Raw genomic sequence first — 20,450 nt, forward strand, 5'->3', positions numbered from 1 at the left:
AACAACGGGGTAGACTGCTGGAAGTGTGAATTTCCCTACGGGGATGAATAAAGTATCTATCTATCTATCTATCAAAATAAATATGGCGAAATGACATCTGAGCCCTTTAGTGTTAGCTGTGGTGTTCCGCAGGGATCAGTACTTGGCCCCCTTCTTTTCAGCATTTACATGCTTCCATTAGGTGATATTATTCGCAAGTATAATATCAGTTTCCATTGCTACGCAGATGACACTCAACTATATCTTCCGTTGGAGGAATCTGCCACACTAAACTGTGGAAATTTGGAGCCCTGCCTCACTGAGATAAAAGAGTGGATGTCACTCAATTTCTTGCGCCTTAACTTTAAAAAGACCGAAATGTTAGTTATTGGTCCATCTAAATGCCGCTACATGTTCTCAAAAACTGCTGTGAACATTGACATATGTCATATCACCCAGATTGACTCAGTTAAAAACGTAGGTGTGATATTTGACCCCGATCTGTCCTTTGAAACACACGTGAAAAATATTACTAGAACAGCTTTCTTCCATCTTCGCAACATTGCTAAAATTCGTCCTATTCTGTCTCCGTCGGATCCAGAGATTAGAATTCACGCGTTTGTTACTTCCCGTCTCGATTACTGTAATGCACTACTCTCCGGTCTCCCAAAATCCAAAATCAAGAACCTTCAGCTGGTACAAAATGCTGCAGCGAGGCTTTTAACGAAGACAACAAAGTTTGATCACCTTACCACCTTTTTAGCTAACCTGCATTGGCTCCCTGTTAGCTTAAACTGTGGTTTTAAGGTTCTCTTGGTATTATACAAAATCATGCATGGACTTGCTCCCTCATATCTTTTAAATTTAATTTCCCCCTATGTTCCGGTCCGGAGCCTTCGTTCTGAAAACGCTGGTCTACTAGTGGTCCCAAGAGCCAAGAAGAAATCCGCAGGTGCGAGAACATTCTCAATCCGGGCACCGGTGCGGTGGAATTCTCTTCCCCCTGAGATCCTATCAGCAACCTCAGTGGAAATGTTTAAATCTAAGCTTAAAACACACTTCTACTCTATAGCATATGAATAACCTATATTTTTGGGTGACAATATCTGAGTATTATTAGTTATTACAACATCCATTGCAGCCTGGTCATCCTGGAATGTGGATTACCACATGTACGGTACCTTCTCAAGGTTTCTTAATTTTCCTCATATTGAGGTTTTTGAGTTTTTCCTTGCCCTCATGTAGGCTTTAGATCGGGGGATGGTGTAATAACAGCCTGTAATAATAGTCTGTTGTTTGCAATAACCTGTGCAGCCCTTCGAGACTCTTTGTGATTAAGGGCTATACAAATAAACATGACTTGACTTGAATTCATATTGAATTCAATATCCGTGAAGGAGTGAACCAGCAATAGCTGAAACTCGAAGTAACAAGGGGTCTCTGCAATTTATCAGTAAAATACAAATTAATAATCTGTTTGAATTTTACAAAAGAAGCATGATAGTAGCACTTTTACTGAATGAATTCACCATAATAAATCAGCTTCTGCTCACACTAATAATCTGACTGCAGCTGAAAAAGAGCAAATGCAGCAAAATCTGAGTCCAAAGGGGACACTTGTCACCGCTTTCTTGCTCTTTTTCTCTCCACCTTCAGAAGAGTCTTAGAATTCCTGCACCACACTTTTGCCAAACTCACTTGTGTGACATGTGCAGCTGCTGTTGTATTCCTAAAAAATACATATTAATCCAAAAATAATATTGCTCAGTCATGCCAGCATTAGTTTAGAAAAGTTTCCGCTTGGGATAAAATGGCATGCACCTAATCCTATAGGGACATGAAATGGCACTAAAAGTACAATTTAACTCGTAATCTGTAAATAAGGCTGTTGTGAAACTAGGGCAGGGGTAAGCAACCCAACATGTTAAAAGAGCCATATGTGACGCAAAAACAATACCCATTTGTCCGGCGCCACAAAAAATTAAAAGCCTTTTTTAAGGCAGTAGCTCAGGAGGTAGAGCGCTCGTCTTGGGATCAAGGGATCCCAGTTCGAATCCCAGCTCGTCCGTGTTACATGTCGAAGCGTCCTTGGGTAAGACACTGAACCCCTAATACCCCCAATAAGCAGGTTAGTGCCTTACATGGCTGCAAGGCCGCTATTGGGAAATGTGGAGCACATTGTTAAGCGCTTTGGGAAGTCATTGACTTGAAAAGCTATATAAATGCAGATCATTTAATTTCATTTCATTTCATTTTTTAAGCCCTAAAAAAAAATGCAAAACATGCGGTATGTATACAGTATTAGCTATGTTAGCCTACTATCAAAATGATTATGTTGGATTAGGAGCATCATCTGGATAATGAGACACCAGGTAGCTTCTCTGTTTGACTTAATTGTGATATTAATGAATTACAGTATGTTTCATTGCTTTGACAAAATTAAAGAAATGCAATTAAGGAATCCATCACATTACATGACATGACTCATCAAAGGCAATTGAGCACTGAATGTCCTTGAATTGCTGATCAAAGATGTTGCTTGCCATTTTAACAACTCTTCACTGTCTTAGTAGAGAGAGGCAAATTAGCCATCAGAGAATGCTAGTAGTGCACAAATAGTATACATTATTTTGTTAACTCAAATGGATTATTTTATAACGTTCTGATTATTTTGGGGTTTAAAAGATATATTATTGTTGAATAGGTTTTTTTTTTTTTTCAAAATATATTTAAACGGGTGTCGGCTAAACACGCAACTTGTTAATTTATGGACTGCACAACACAAATGTTTTACGGTGTGTACTGTTCAATAGAAAGGGAGTATGGCAGCCCACCTTTATTTTTATCTCCTATACCCGCGCACTTGTAATACAGTACTCAATCTTTAATTCACCATAACAGCCTATTTTTGGAAGCCTAGGGCAGAGATGAATCCCTCCTCTCGTTTTTTTCTGAAACAAGATGAAGAAAAAGAATCGCTTCTGTCACAAAAGAGCGCCAGGATAAAACAAGGTGAATGAATGCTATATTCTTATTAGGTGTTATAAGTCGAAGTGTCTTTGGGCAAGAAACTGAAACCCTAATGCCCCCAATATGCAGGTAGGCGCCTTGCATGGCTGACTCCCAATTGGTGTGTGAATCTGTGTGTGAATGGGTAAGTGTGAAGCACATTGTAAAGCGCTTTGGGAAGTCTTCATTGACTTGTAAAGTGCTATATAAATGCAGACCATTTACCATTAGGTCACTGCGGCCGGGGCTAACGATTATTTTCAAAATCAATTAATCTGTCGATTTTTTTTCCGATTAATCAATGAATCGGATTTCTATCTATCTATCTACCTTGGTCATATCCCTCAAGAGGGGTGACCGACAGCAAGACAAACACATACAATAACAAAGAAAATAAAAGGGAAATAAAAAACAAACAAAAAAAACACATAAAATTTCTTGGACCATGGCCAACCCAATTGCCCAAACACCCAAACAAGTTAGGCACCTCGGCACCCAAGTTGGTCATGCTTTCGTCCCTCCAGATGAAACGGGACACCAGAAAGCGGCCATGTCATTCGGGTCAGGGTGACACAACACACTCTTTTGTTCAACAGCAGGGCCCGACAGCTTTCACTGGTTTACCCCTGCCGCATCATACGGGTGCCCAGCCCATCCTTAAGAACGCGTCCACAATCCCACTATCCTTTCACACCTCTCCACTCCTTTCTATCACCAACAAGAGCTCTAGCTTCCATTATATTGAGACCTCTTTCCTGCAGTGCACTCATAACACCATCCATCCACGTCAATTGCGGCCTTCCTCTTGGTCTCCTTCCATTGACTTCTGCTCTGTAGATCCTCTTAAACATTCACTCCTCATCCATCCTCTCCATGTGTCCAAACCAACCGAGTACTCTCTTATCAACACGCTTGCTCAGTTCCACGACTACTCCAGTTCTGTCTCTCACAATTTAATTTCTCAATCTATCCAATCTTGTCACGCCTAACATAGTCCTCAAACACTTCATCTAAAAAATATTCAACTTTCTTCTTAAATCTGCGTTCAGGCTCCAAGTCTCTGCACCATACAACACAGTTGGCACAATCACACTCTCATACAGTCCCCTCTTAACATCCATACTCATACTCTTGTTGTTCATCGCTCTCTTCAGAGCACCCAAAACCTTGCTTCCTTGATTCACTCTGTGCAATACCTCACACTCCATTCCACCAACTGCAGCCACTTCACAACCCAAGTACCTAAAGCTTTCAACTTCTTCCAGCACCTGTCCATGCAACCTGATTTCTAACGTCATGCCCACTCCATCACGTGAACACTTCATCACCTTACTCTTCCCAACATTGACACATAACTTACGCCTATCACATACTCTTCCAAACTCCGTTACCAACCTTCTCAATGTTTCCTCAGAATCAGCCACAAGCGCCGTGTCATCTGCAAACAACAACTGACTTACCTGCCACACTGTTCTACTGTTGTCCATCATGTCTACACCTCTGCCAAAAACTCTTGCACTCACCTCTCTCGCCACACCATCCATGTACACATTAAACAGCCAAAATCGGATTTCTAAAAGAAATATTGGATTTCCTTCTCGTCCTTCAAATATTGGAGTTTTGGACAGATAGAGAAATAGTGCACAAAACAAAGATCACTTTTTCATGAAAACTGTTTTCGCGCCCTCTGCCTGACCAAAGTGGTATTACAAAATCTTACCTATTTCATTGGCAGGGTAATAAAGGAATACAGTATAAAAAACTGTAGCATTGAGAAAAAAAATATTGTCTTACCTTCTAAATTAAGCTTTTCGAAATCAAAGCATAAATAGAAATATCCATTTTTTTTAAAGAGTCCATGCAATTAGAAATAAGACTACTTGATGGCTTGACTTGCGGTTAGCTTGCTAATACAATCATGAACTCTATTGTTTGGGGCTAAGGTGTGCACCACTATCACCCAGGCAGATGAATCACTTTGCATCTGCACAGTAAAACATTACAATGCATTAATAATATGCTAAAAATCAGCGATTTTGAAAAGGAAAATCGCATGTTTGTCAAGGTAAACGAAAAAAGAACATTCCTTGATGACCAGCTTAGCTTTACATACCTCACCTAACTGCACAACACTGGTTGTATGATACCTACCTTAAGTGTGTATTTATTAAACATTGTCACTTTAAGTATTTTTTTTCCCCATCAATTTAACTAGCGTACTATACATCCATTATCTTCTGCTTATCCGGGGTCAGGTCGCGGGGGAAGCATCCTTAACAGGGAAGCCCAGACGTCCCTATCCCAGCCACCTCCTCCAGCTCATCCGATGGGATCCCAAGGCATTCCCAAGCCAGCCGAGGGACATAGTCTTTCCAGCGTTTCCTGGGTCGTCCCCGGGGCCTCCTGCCGGTGGGACATGCCCGGAACACCTCCCGAGGGAGGCGTCCAGGAGGCATCCTTATCAGATGCCCGAGCCACCTCAAATGGCTCCTCTCAATGCGGAAGAGCCCTCCAGGATGACTGAGCTTCTCACCTTATCTCGTTTTTGCCTCGGCAACCGCCAAAGCCGCATTCCGCTTGGCCAGCCGATACCTGCCAGCTGCTTCCAGAGTCCCACATGCCAGGAAGGCCCGATAAGACTCTTTCTTCAGCTTGACGGCATCCCTCACCGCCGGTGACCACTAACAGGTCTGAGGGTTGCCGCCGCGGCAGGCACTGACCACCTTACGGCCACAGCTACGATCAGCCGCCTCGACAATGGAGGCGCGGAACATGGTCCGCTTGGACTCAATTCCCCCCGCCTCCCTCGGGACATGGGCAAAGTTCCGCTGGAGGTGTGAATTGAAACTTCTTTTGACAAGAGATTCTGCGAGCCGTTCCCAACAGACCCTCACAACAAGCTTGGGCCTGCCGGGTCGGACCGGCATCTTCCCCCACCATCTGAGCCAACTCACCACCAAGTGGTGATCATTTGACAGCTTCGCTCCTCTCTTCACCCGAGTGTCCAGAACATGCTGCCGCAGGTCCGACGAAACGACGACAAAGTCGATCATCGAACTACGGCCTAAGGTGTCCTGGTGCCAAGTGCACATATAGACATCCTTATGTCTGAACATGGTGTTCCCTATGGACAAACCATGACGGGCACAGAAGTCCAATAACGAAACACCACTCGGGTTTAGGTTCTTCCCAAACACGCCCCTCCAGGTCTCACCGTCATTTCCCACGTGAGCGTTGAAGTCTCCCATCAGTACAAGGGAGTCCCCAAGGGGCGCGCTCTCAAGCCACCCTCCAAGAACTCCAAGAAGGGTGGGTACTCTGAACTGCTATTTGGTGCGGAGGGAGGCTACCTTCTCGTCTACCGGGATGAACCCCAACATGCAGGCGCTGAGCCATGGAGCAACTAATATGCCCTCTCACCACGGGCAACTCCAGAGTGGAAGAGAGTCCAACCCCACGCGAGAGGACTGGTACCAGAGCCCAAGCCGTGCATGGAGGTGAGTCCCACTGTATCTAGTCGGAACTTCTTAACCTCAAACACCAACTCGGGCTCCTTCCCTACCAAAAGCCGGTTTCTGTAGCCGGGGATCATCGCGCCAAGGACCCCTCCCTTGGCCGCTACCCAGCTCTCTATGCACCCGACCCCTTAGGCCCCTCCTACAGGTGGTGAGCCCATGGGAAGAGGGTCCCACGTCGCCCCTTCGGGCTGTGCCCGGCCAGACCCCGTGAGCAAAGGCCTAGCCACCACGCACTCGCCAGTGGACCCCACCTCCAGGCCTGGCTCCAGAAGGGGGCATCGGTAACCCGTGTCCGGGCGAGGGAAATTGAGGACCATCGTCTTTTCTCTTCATAAGGGGTCTTCTGATCTGCATTTTGTCTGGCCACTCACTTAGAACCTGTTTGCCATGGGTGGCCCTACCAGGGGCTTAAAGCCCCCAACAACATAGCTCCTAGGATCATTGGGACACACAAACTCCTCCACCACGAAAAGGTAGCAGATCATGGAGGAGACGAGCGTACTAGATAGATAGATACTTTATTCATCCCCGGAGGGAAATTCACATTTGCAGCAGCATTCCTTCGCTGAGAACAATACAATAATAAAGCAAACGGAATACAATATACAGATACCCAATGTGACGTGCTAATACCCACTGTCGCATGTTGTATAGAGTATTTAAATAGTGCTACGTAAAATACACACTGCAATAAAAGTTCACCGCCCCCTAACCCCACAGGTCCCCCCTACCCCTTTTCCCCGCGGCCGCCCGTCCGTCGGCCGGAGCCATCGAGGGCCGTGTAGCGCCATGTAGCGCCATCGAGGCCCGAGAGGGAGACGCCGGGCGAAGGTGTTGTGCCCAAATCCGACTCCAGTACAAAATCCTCCCCCCCTCGCGTGAACGCGCATTCTGCTGCGCTTCCGACAGGCTGGCCTCCGCGCGGAGTGCCCGACCCGCTCGGCTTGTCGCGGTGTCATGCGTATCACGCCCAAAAGTACCCGCGCCGCGGGTTAGGGGCTCGCTCGCGACCCTAATATGGATAAGCAGTGCAGATAATGAGATGAGATGAGATTTTTTTTTTTTTTTTTGAAGGGGCGTCGCTACTTCGCAGATTTTCAGTTTTTGCGGGTGGTTTTGGTCCCCATTAACCGCGATAACTGAGGTCTTACTGTACATGCCCGGGGTTACACCACCTCGTGTTCATGTAGATGGCAAGTCCGCCTCCTTTGCGCTTCCCGCAGGCTTTTGTGTCTCTGTCTGCCCTAACAGCACAGAAGCCAGTTAGCTCAACGTTAGCGTCCGGGAAGCAAACTGCACTCCCTGTATGCTTTGATGTCTTTCACAAGCACAGCCAGTTCGTCAATCTTATTTGGTAGGGAGTTGACATTTCCCATGATTTTGGACGGTACCGAGGGCTTATATCGCCACTTTGCTGCTAGCCGCTTAGCCTTTACCTTAGCACCGGCTCTACACCCCCGATAGGGCCGCCTCACCTCGTCAGGTAAAAGGGGAACCACGCCGGCTCGAGAATTCTTCAGGCAGAGGAGTTGATTCCTCGAATAAACGCATTTTTGTGCGTTATTACCCATATCCATAGGATAGAAAGTAATCCAAAGTGCTGCAAGGCAAGGCAAGGCAAACACTGAAGATATAAGCAAAAACAAAACAATAAATCACAAAAGTAGCGAAAATAACACGGGACCTTGCTGGAGTGGCTGCCATTTGCGACGGCGCCGGAAGTGTTTTAATTATAGCAATATACAGGGTTTGTGTCATAATTACCGATTGGAATCACCTGTGCCCACTCATTTGGCGCTAGCCGCTGCGGGCTATCTCATTGGCTCCCTGTCACTATATAAACCCAGACCTGTCACTCTCCTGTTGTCAGTCTGTCTGCGAACCTGTGTTTTTCAAGGCAAGCCTTTTTCGACCCCCAACTCCCGCCTATCCCGTATTTGCTCCCGTTCATCTCCGGCTACGACCCGTTTTTCCCAACTACGTGTGAGTTTTTCAAGAATCCCCTGCAAAACATGTTATTACTAATTACCAAATAGCTCGGTGCATTATGTTTTATTATTATTGAGCCGTTTGGGAGTCAAAAGAGCCTGTTTTCTTAATAAAACTGTCCTCTTGGGTATGACCAGTAAGGGGGCCCGTGACTCTTCACATGACAATGCCATAAACCACCAGAGCAAGCATGTCGGCGTCATTTTCACACACTATATTTTATTTTTCTTCATTCATTGAGTCAGAATTCCAAGAAACATGGCAATGGCAACAATTTCAAGCATTTTCAAGCACTTCACCCCCAAATTCTTGACCCTGAAAACACAACATTCCAAATTCAAGCCTTTTCAAGGATTACAAGCACTTGTACCAACCCTGAAAACAGTTCAAGGGTGGTTTGGAAAGAAGAGAAGATATATTCAGTTTGCCTCAGTGGAATTATGATTCATTTAAATATGGTAGAGCTCCGTGAAAATATATGCACTTAGATTTAGAAAACCTGGAGTATACGGAATGCAAGTCCACTCAGGCCCTTTGCTGTAAAATATGATGCCGGGCCAGACACAGCAAACAACTGTTCTGATATTGGCCTATAATTTCAACACCCAACCTACGCATATAGCAGTCTCGTCTGGAGGCAAGCAAAATAAACACAAAGTCACCCACGAGAGTGACTTGTCGAAAAGCTTTCTTTGAAGGTTTTTGTCTGTTTTAAAGGTTGTCAAGACACTGGCATATGAATATTATTTGTTTGCACTTTGCTTCCGCATCTAAAGTGATCAACATACAACAGGTGTGTCCAAGGTCCGGCGCGGGGGAGAATTGCGGCCCATGATAAAATGTTTACTGTCCTGCGGCCTCTTTCATGGAATTAATCATATGTGGCCTGAAAGTAATGTTAACCGGAGTATAAAACAAACTTGTAAAACAAAAAAATCATCATTGTGATTGACCGTAAATAAAAAAAGGAAAATTGACTGTGAGGGCCGCCACTTCCAGGACAAGCGGAAATTGGGAGTGTTTTTTTCACCGAAATCTGAAACAAGAGCATCTGCCTAATTAGCAGAGAGACTGTAGGTATATAGATAGATAGATAGATAGATAATTTATTCATCCCCGCAGGGAAATTCACATCCGATCAGTCACCGGCACTCTCACAAGCATTCTCATCACCCCTTGGGCTTCACGAGTACAACCGGCTCCCTCAGGGACTTTGCAACAGCCCAGCAACATTTATGAGGATGATGATGTCGATATTCGGTGATCAGAATTTCATGAGCCTATTATGTTACCTCGACGATCTGGTGGTGTTTGCCCCTACAGAGGGAGTTGCACTCAAACGCCTGCAGATGATGTTTGCTCGCCTCAAGGAACATAACCTCAAGCTCGCACCCAAAAAGTGTTTTTTCCTCAGACGGACTGTGAAATTTCTTGGGCATGTCATCAGTGAGGATAGAATTCGGACTGACCCCGAGAAGGTGAGAGCAATAAATGACCTACAAGTCGCTGACCTAATGGAGTCTGACGGTAAGACAACGTGCCCTAGTAAAATCAGGTCTTTTCTAGGCATGGTTATGTATTACCAAAGCGTCATTGAAGCATGTTCTGCGAAGGCAAAACCTCTGTTCAGGCTCCCATCTGAATCCGGGTCACGGCACCAATGTAACCGCTGTGTACTTGTCCCACCAAAGATCCACATTCACGCTGGACTGGATGATGAGGTTTTTATTACAGTTACTGCAGATGAAATGAGTCACATCATTAGCTTTTCTGCTGGCTTTGATCTCTTTGTTCTGTACAAGGGGAATTAACATTTTAGTAAAACAGAAACAAAACGAAAATAAATCCAAACAGCTTGACAACACCAATCACATTACTGTGCATGTTGAGAGATTTGTCAGCTGTGGTTATAATGTTTAAAATTAACTTCTTTTGTGGAGCACCAAAAGATGTGTCTTACCGTTAGCAGCTCTCTGTGTAGACTGCTAACAAACCCCGCTTTCCGGTCACATGTCCAAAGCCAAAACCAAACCCCACCCCATACCAGCAGGTGGAACTGTTGGACTCATCATTGCAGGACACTTACCAAAAACTATACACATATTTCAGCAGGAATTTAAATGAAACAAAAGTTATTATTACACCAGTTACATACACCCCCCTGAAATTCTGCTAAATATGGGAGTGCTACACTAAACAGAAAAAAAATCACATGCAAAAGTGCAAATACTGATGAAAAAAAACACAAAAACTGGTACAGTATTACAAGGAACAAACTGAAGTGCATGTCAGTTCTAAAACTCTCCCAAGAAAAGAGTGTGAAAAGAAAGGAGGCGATCAAACTCCTAACTAAGCACAGACTCAAAGATGCCTGTTACATCTCTGAAATATCAAACATTGTTCCTGTAGTTTCAAGTACTCACATAGGCACAATTCTGGTTTCTTGGTCAAGCTTTGTACTCAAACTGAAAGTGCATCTCTAAACAACTTAAACAATGAACTAGCAGATATTGCGGACACAGAATTGTCACCTACCAACTGGTCATTCATCTGACAAATAAGACGACTGGGAGGCCTGATGGACTGGCCGACCCTAAGATCATAACGGCTAGGTTGAGTACAAATAACCTGAGCTTGTGGGTCTGGGACAGTCAAGTCTAAACAGTCAGTATCAGGGGAGACAGTGTCCGGGTGGTCAGTGTTCAATGGGGTCTCGTCTCGTAGGACAGTGTCTGGAGGGCCCATACCCAAAGGGATCATGTTTTCAGAGCACCGTGGTGGGTTTTCCGAATTGTCACTTGCAGTATGATCAACATCTTGTTCGGGGATGTGCTGACTTCCTTGACTGGATGTATCGACTGTGAGAGAGTCAGACTCGGTCTCAGATCTGCTGTTTAGTGAGTTATCCTCCACCTCTGAATGAACTTGCTCTTCAACTGACTGTATCACCCAGTTTACTGTACGGACATCACTGCCTTCGACCGCGTCAGGTAAATCAGGACATACATCACTTCCATGCATTGCAGCGTCACACCCTGAGTCTTCAGATTCGCTGGCCATATCTCCCTCACAGGGTAAGAAGCTAACAGAGAGCAGCAAATTCCTGTGAACTACCTTCTCTTTGTCCGTCAGGCAATCCTTGACTCTATAGACATTGAGATCAGACTTGACTGATAACACTTCATACGGGGTCGACTCCCACTTATCTGCAACCTTGCGTTTCCCTGGGACACCTCTGTTGGCGATCAACACCCGGTCTCCCTCAACGAGGGGTGATTCTTTGGCCCTACGATTGTACAGCTTGGCATGGCGAGTCTGTTCTCTGAGAGTATTCCTCCGTACAATCTGAGCAGCTTCATGTAGATCCTTCTTCAGATGGGTTACAAAGTCAGAGTAGCTGACAACAGCATCATTGGTACTAGCATGTTGAAACATGACATTGACAGGGAGACGAGGGATCCTTCCAAACACTAGGTAGAACGGTGCAAACCCTGTTGTCTCATGCTCTGTGCAGTTGTAGCAGAAGGTGAGCTGCTGCATTTGTGGCCACTTTGCTTTGGGCTGAAGCGGGAGGGTTCTGATCATATCTCCCAATGTTCGGTTAAATCGTTCTGCGATACCATTTCCCATGGGATGGTATGGAGTCGTATGGGATTTCTGCACCCCAGCCATCTCTAGAAGCTCTTTGATCAGTTTGCCCTCAAAATTGGCTCCCTGATCAGAGTGGATACGCCAAGGGAAACCATAGACAAGAAAAAAATCCTGCCACCGACGGCAAGCAACTTGTTTGGCGGTTTGATTCCTGCAAGGGAAGGCATGCGCCATCTTGGAGAAATGATCAGTTACGACCAGGACATCTACAGACTTGTTCTCTTGCTCAGCAGTCCAAAAGTCTATACAGACCAACTCCATAGGCTCAGAGGTGACTACGTTCTTGAGTGGTGCACGGTTGTGTGGTTCCGGTGTTTTCCCTAATATACAACGCTGACAGGATTTAACATAGTTCACAACAGCACGTTCCATGCCATTCCAGAAGAATCGTTGCCTCACCAGAGACAAAGTACGGTTCTGGCCTTGGTGACCTGCTGAGTCATGTAAACCGTGAAGGACTTTCTGTTTCAATGAGTCAGGCACCACAAACTGGAAGATTTTCTTGGCCATGCGAGGATCTTTTCTTATTTTGATGAGCATGCCATTCTGTATGGTGAGTCTGCTCCAATGCTTCAGTAGTTTCATCACACTAGGCGACTCCACAGCTCTCTCACGCCTGGTAGGTCTCTTCTGTCTTGTACTTTTTGTCATTAGGGTGCAAGGGGACATTGTACATTGTAGTAGCCTGACGTCAGGTCCAACGTGGAGAAAAAGGCATTTCCCCCAAGTGCGGCCAAAGCATCAGCTGATCTTCCTTCTGCAGACTGTAGCCGTTTTCAAAGAATATAATACCATATCCGGGCTGTGCGGTCCCTGTATGGCCGGGACCAGAGCCTGGTCCGCATTTCCGGCAGTAAGTCAGATTCGTTCCCGGTGAGGGTTGGACTCCGCCAGGGCTGCCCTTTGTCACAGATTCTGTTCATAACTTTTACGGACAGAATTTCTAGGCGGAGCCTTGGTGGGATGGAGTCCGGTTTGGGGGCCTCAGCATTGCATCAGTGCTTTTTGCAGATGAGGTGGTGCTGTTGGCTTCCTCAGGCCGTGATCTTCAGCACTCACTGGAGTGATTCGCAGCAGAGTGTGAAGCGGCCGGGATGTAAGTCAGAACCTCTAAGTCAGGGACCATGGTACTCAGCCGTAAAAGGGTGGCATGCTCCCTCCGGGTTGGGAATGAGATCTTGCCCCAAGTGGATGAGTTCAAGTATCTTGGGGTCTTGTGCACGAGTGAGGGTAGGATGGAACGGGAGATCGACAGACGGATTTGAGCAGCGTCTGCCGTCAATCGGACCTTCAGCTCCGTCGTGGTGAAGAGGGAGCTGAGCTGAAAGGCAAAGTTCCCAATCTACCGGTTGATCTACGTTCCTACCCTCACCTATGGTCATGAACTTTGGTTTATGACCGAAAGAACACGATCCCGGATACGAGTGGCTGAAATGAGTTTCCTCCGCAGGGTGCCTGGGTTCTCCCTTAGAGATAAAGTGAGAAGCTCAGTCATCCGGGAGGGACTCTGTGCAGATCCACTGCTCCTCGGCATTGAGAGGAGCCAGTTGATGTGGCTCGGGCATCTGATAAGGATGCCTCCTGGACGCCTCCCTCGGGAGGTGTTCAGAGCATGTCCCACCGGCAGGAGGCTCCGGGGGCGACCCAGGACACGCTGGAGAGACTATGTCTCTGGGCTGGCCTGGGAACGCCTCGGGATTCCGTTGGATGAGCCGGAAGAAGTGGCTGGGGATAGGGTTATCTGGGCTTCCCTTTTAAGGCTGCTGCCCCCGTGACCAGACCCCGGATAAGCGGAAGATAATGGATGGATGGATGAATACCAAGTGGAACTGCCAGAAGAAACACTCTCACTACGACAAGCTAACTGAAAACGAACTCTGTAAAAAGATGAAGCAATTGGAAGCGGTTTTGACGGCTCAACACCGCTTTTTCACGAGACCCTGGAAGTGAAAGGAAAATGCAACAAAGGCCAGCAACGAGGTCTCGATGCTGATCGCCAAGCACTGCAAATCTTTAACGCAGGATGAATTCATTAAAGACTGTTCAAAGAATGCCAGGCTGAATAAGTCCGCCCTCGCACATTATCGTCTTACCAAATCCGGCCTGCTATCTTGAAAAATTGTACACCCCTGACGTACAGGGTTCGTACACCTTTTTCATCGCCAAATTCAAGCACTTTTTAGGCAATCTCAAGGCAAATTTTCTAATTTCTCCAGTACCCATTGTAGTGTTTTTCAATTCCATGTTTGAATAAACCCTAGTGTGTGTTGGATTAAAACAGCGTGTGCATTCTGTTTTCAATCCCTTTGGTGTGATGATTCATATAAAATTTTTTGGACTGTAACTAAATTAATTATAAGTTAAATAAATGTAGTAAATTTTGTCTTCCGATTAACGATCAAACTAAACTTTATGGTGAATCGCTGGCGCCCACTACTGGCAAATTTTGCAAATGCTTTGAATAAAGACTTATTCTTTCCAAAGCAAGAATTATTTAAGGTGAGTTGATTTATTTTTCTTCATTTAATGTATGGTCTATCGAGACTGTAGGGAAGTATTTCCAAAGCCCTTCACCCAAAATTCAGGGAATTTTCAAACCTTGACAAGACAACATTAAAATTCAAGCAGTTTCAAGGATTTCAAGCACCCGTACAAACCTTGAGCGTAGGAACTCAAAAAACAGCTTGATCTGTGCTTGTATAAGCTTTAGGACAATACGAATTAAGGTAGCTTAAGTGTTGTCATGTAAAACTTCAAGAGCCTAGCTAAAAGAGTGTAACTCTTTGAAAATAATTGTAGTCAAGTCAAGTCATTTTTATTTGTATAGCCCTTAATCACCAAGAGTCTCAAAGGGCTGCAGAGGTTATTGCACAGACTATTATTACACCATTCCCTGATCTGAAACCAAACTATGAGGGCAAAGAAAAACTCAAAAACCTCAACATGAGGAAAATGAAGAAACCTTGAGAAGGGACCGCACATGTGGTAATCCCCCTGTGAATGGGTACAACACAATTATATGCAACCAAAATTGAGGTGTCTAAATTGTAGCATAGAATTTTGTAAATATTGTATTTATTCATTAAATACTGGATTTATTTATTCATTAGCTCGCTGCACTTGGTTTCAAAGTATTTTGAAAAATCTTAAATACATATACTGTATCATGATATACTGTAGGTCTGCGATAAATTTTATTTAGACCACGGGCGTCAAACATCGGCCGGCGGGCCGGATCAGGCCCACCAAGGGTTTTAATCTGGCTTGCGAGAACTCGCTGAGAGAAGCACAAGAGAAAAATGTCCACTAGGGTGTCGCCAAAGTCAGGCACCACTTACAAAGCAATTGGAGCTGTATTTCTTTCTCTGTCTAGCTTTCTTTTTCTCTTTCTCATCTCTCCCTTTCTCATTCTCTCTCTTCCTCACGATACTTCTTTCTCTCTTTCTCTCTCTCTCGATCTTTCTCTTTTTCTGACTCTCTCTTCCTCTCTCCCTTTCTCTCTTTCTATCTATTTCGCTCTTTTTATCTGTTTTTCGCTTTCTCTCTTTAGCAGATAATCTAGCAAATTATTTGTTTTAGTGTTTGACTGAGTCGATTTAAATCTACTTCCTAACCGAGTAATAACAGAGTGACAACATAGTGATAACATGATAAATCGTAATTTAGAAATGCGTATCAGACCGATGTGCTAATTAGAAACAAAAAGTACCTCGCAGCTTGAAAAAGGCTTAAGACCCCTGTTCTACACCAAAAATCAGAAAACAAGCGTTGTCTACTACCCTAGAAACTAGGGGTCGGACGATATACTTTGGTCAAAATTTGATTGTATCAAGATCTTAAGCTGCCATTTACAGTATACAGACGCTCCCCTACTTACAAACATTCAAGTTAAGAAAAACATTAGATGCGAACATTTTTTGGTGGATGTTGAAAAATATCCGAACATTGCTGTAAGTCAGATTTTGTATTGTGACCTTTTTCCCGAGTACAGGACAGTACTGTAGTGATTCTTTCCGCCGCTACCGGCATGTGGCGCTCTGAGAGCTCACCCAGCATCCACTAAGAAGGAGAAATCAGCTTCCTCTTTCTAGTTCGTGTGTAATCATACTGTACTGTATCTCCAGCGGTAAGAACTTTGACATTTTTATTGTATACTATCTTGTGCATCCAATCAATATGGTTGGTGTAAAGTGTAAAGAAGAGGTGAGACGTTCCTTTTGAAATGAAAGTGGGATAAGAAAGCTTGATGCAGTCGAGAAAGTGGTTGGATCGATTTTTTTTCCACCACTTTTTACTACAGAGGAGGAAGTCGCCCAACTCTTGAACCTCATCTTCCAAAAGTAAGTTATACTCTATTAAGATAAAGTTTTTCATTTTATTAAAAAAATGTTCTTAGTACAAAACAATACAGGTTACTTATACAGGCCTTAAACATACTTATATAAACCTTAATCATACATTCCATACAAAATATCGCACTGAAGCAATTTACGAACAAAATCAACTTAGGAACGATCTGGCCTGATCTGGTTTGGTACCTATTTCGTTGCGATTCTACAAGTATTGCGATTCGATATAATTGATGATTGTGATTTCCAGAAATACTATAACAATAGTACAATTGAAATACTTCATAACTACATCACCCTACTTCCAATAAAACCTGGTAGTAACATGATAGTAAAAAAATGATGCATTGTTATTTTAGAAATGCATATCAAAATGGGTGCCCTTTGCAATAACTACCAACAAAAAGGTAGCCCTTGGCTTAAAAAAGGTTGGAGACCCTTGCACTGTATCATACAGCTAAATCTGGTGGTCAAATAATACACACTATCCCTTTAAGCCAGTCATGTCCGATGTCAGGCCCAGGGGCCAGTTATAGCCCGTGATCAAATTTTGACTGGCCTGAGGCCTCTGTCATAATAAATAGATAATGAAATTAATAATATGTGGCCTGCCAGTAATGTTGACCAAAGTATAGAATACATTTGTTGAAAAGAGAAAAAAAACTGCACAAGTGGAACACTGAAGTACTTTTTTCACCGAAATCTGCGTAACTTGCCATGAGATTGAGAATAAAATATCATGAGGCAATGCAAAACGAAACACCCCGATTACAACAAGCCACCTGGAAACTGGCAGCTGTTTTAATGGCACAGCAGCGCTTTTTTACGAGACCCAGCGAGTCAAATGAAAATGCTACAAAAGTGAGCTACAAAGTCGCGCAAACATTTCATGGAGGCTGGATTTAATAAGCGCTTGTGGCTGAAAGTGAGGAAACATTGATAAGGTTGGCAATGGAGTTTGGAAGAGTGTGTGCTAGACGTAGGTTATGTGTGAATGTTCGGAAGAGTAAGGTGATGAAGTGTTCACGTCATGGAGTGGGCATGGCGTAGGAAATAAGGTTGCATGGACATGTGCTGGAAGAAGTTGAAAGCTTTAGGTACTTGGGTTGTGATGTTGCTGCAGTTGGTGGAATGGAGTGTGAGGTATTGCAAGAAAGCAAGGTTTCGGGTGCTCTGAGCGGAGTGATGAGCAACAAGAGCATGAGTATGGATAGTAAAACGGGACTGTATGAGAGTCTGATTGTGCCCACTGTGTTGTATGGTGCAGTGACTTGGGGCCTGAAAGCAGATTTGAGAAGGAAATTAAATATTTTTGAGACAAAGTGTTTGAGGAGTACGTTAGGAGTAGCAAGATTGGAGAGTACGATTCTCAGTTGGTTTCGACACATGGAGAGGATGGATGAGGAGCGAATGTTGAAAAGGATCTACAGGGCAGAAGTAAATGGAAGGAGACCAAGAGGAAGGCCACGATTGACGTGGATGGATAGTGTTATAAGTGCACTGCAGGAAAAAGGTCTAAATATAATGGAAGCAAGAGCTCTTGTTGGTGATAGGAATGAGTCGAGAGGTGTTACAAAAGGATAGTGGGATGTTTGGACGCGTTCTAAGGGATGGGCGGGGCACCTGTATGATGCGGCAGGGGTAAACCAGTGAAAGCTGTCTGGCCCTGCTGTTGAACAGAAGAGTGTAGGGTAGGTGGGTAGGTAGATAGATAGATAGATATGATTTAATAAAGATTGTTAAAATAATACGAAGCTGAATAAGCCGTATAACATTTTCAGATTACCAAATCAAGCAATTTAATACAAGCATGAAACCGGTACCTGCCTGGAAATATTTTTTAATAATTTTCAACAGACTTTTTGTTTCTTGTGTGCCTCGAGGTTTTTACTGAAAAAACAAGTCTACTACAGTTCAAAAAAGATTCAGAAACACGGACTTACAGTATACGAGCTAAATTTAATAAAACAATGTTTCCTTAATGAAATGTTTTAATGAAAATGACACGGCAGGTGCGGTCTTACTTTAGACTCCGGCTGAGTGTGCGCATTGGCCGGTGGTCTGTGGAGGTCTCTCCGCTGTGGCTCGTGTACCTTTTCATTTATTTCCGTCATGACAAAGACAAAAAACAAAAATTCTCAGTTTAAAAGAAAAAAGCAACAAACACTTCAGGCAAGCTAGAACGGATACATCCCATCAACTCCTCCAAGTTGTTGGTCCCTCCTCGGACGTCAGACTTGTGGCTATTTGTCGTTCAAATGCGTTTAGTTTTCGTGGACGTCTTCTCTTAAGAGTGTCATCCACCTTTTCTGTCTACCCTACTCTCTAAGTGCTTTAACGCGCTCTATGGCTACTTTGAGTTCTCCGTAACGTCACACTCATCCCGTTTCCTGGTTGGCTTAGGGCACGCCAATGGTTGAGAACTGATCAGGGATTGGGTGAGCCTACGTTCATGGAATGAATTATTTGTATTTTTTTTTACATTTTTTTTCTTTTTAGGCATAATGCAACAAACTTTTCATCACAAAATGAACAAATCAACTGAAAAAAATGGATGATAGGTTACGGCCAAACGCTTACAGGAAGAACTGTCCCCTAACAGCGTTGGGCGCATTACTTTTAATGTATCCATCCATCCATTATCTGCACCGCTTATCCTCAGTACGGTCGCGGGGGTGCTGGATCCCATCCAAGTCATCCTCAGGCAGTGGGCAGGGGACGCCCTGAACCGATTGCCAACCAGTCACAGGGCACACAGGGACAGACAATCCGCTTGCTCATTCACACCTAGGGACAATTCGGACCAGCCAAATAACCTGACATGCACGCTTTTGGAATGTGGGAAGAAACCGGAGTGCCCGGAGGAAACCCACGCAAGCACGGGGTAAACATGCAAACTCCACACCGGAGGTTCGATCTCATGACCTCAGAACTGTGCCGCACACGGGCTAATCACTGCACCGCAGTGCTGCCCACTTTAAAAGTAATGAGTGGTAATTATCACTACTTCTTCCAAAAATTGATCGATTTGGTAGCTGATTTGCTCTATAGGTAAAGTAACTACGAGTTGGTGGAAATAACTTTTCAGTTACTTTAAAAATAAGTTGTATAAGGACAAAGAATTTGAAAAATTCTGAGCAGTATTTGAATCAGTTAGGACCTTGTTATATTTATTGCACCTCGCCAGCGACAGAAATATCCTACACTTGTAGTGAAACAAAAATAAACAGTAACAGTAACAATCAGCAGTAAACAATATAAAGTGAATTGAATAGATTAAATATATCTCCGGTAACCTGAGGCAACTGGTCAAGTAGACATGTAATACTGTACTTCAAGTGTATTCACACAACAAAAGTAAACAATTGAACAATATAAAGTGCATTTAACACTGCAGTGTAAAATAAATACAGTACAATTTAGACTATAAAGTGCACCTGAGTATAAACCGCACCGAGTACTTTTTTTAAATGGAAAAAACAGTTTGTACATATATAATATACATTAAAATATGAGATATTTACAAAGACAGATAGTTCACAGAAAGAGTTTTAATGATTTACGTTACCTTACCCCCTTAACATTCCGACGACTTGCCAGTGGGCCGCCATACTTTTGATAAACAAAGACGTGTCAGGAACTGAAACATGTCATGCCACATATCACTGGAAAGCTTAAACTCTTGGGACCATTTCAAAAAATACCCATCAGAGAAACATAAAGATCAGTCTAAAACAAGATACCTGAAAACTATAAAGCCGTGGTAACTTACAATTTCATCCCCTGGGCTGTCTTCAACTTCTCTGAATGTCCACTTGGTTACATCAAGGACAATCCATAGAATCCAACCGTGTAAAATATTTACTTAGAAACACACAATGTTGCCGTCAGATAAATAGGAAATCGCCTTTAAAATATCTGCTTCGCTGGACGTTGCTTCCAGTAATGCTTTCTT

At 44.0% G+C, this 20,450-nt stretch overlaps 1 protein-coding gene across 1 annotated transcript in view; it reads right to left on the reverse strand.

Moving 5' to 3' along the window:
* The window catches only part of LOC148346867 (SH3 and cysteine-rich domain-containing protein 2-like), an 80,099-nt gene extending 61,298 nt beyond the window's left edge, over positions 1–18,801 (reverse strand). Inside the window, exon 1 of the mRNA XM_088322993.1 lies at positions 18,520–18,801. Within this exon, the coding sequence (XP_088179119.1) occupies positions 18,520–18,609 (90 nt within the window). The 5' untranslated portion in view covers positions 18,610–18,801. The remainder of the gene's footprint in view (positions 1–18,519) is intronic.
* Between the last annotated feature and the right edge of the window lie 1,649 nt (positions 18,802–20,450).

This window comes from Urocampus carinirostris, chromosome 19 (genome assembly GCF_059441175.1).
Source record: "Urocampus carinirostris isolate Australia breed hairy pipefish chromosome 19, RoL_Ucar_1.0, whole genome shotgun sequence".
Classification (NCBI taxonomy): Eukaryota; Metazoa; Chordata; class Actinopteri; order Syngnathiformes; family Syngnathidae; genus Urocampus; species Urocampus carinirostris.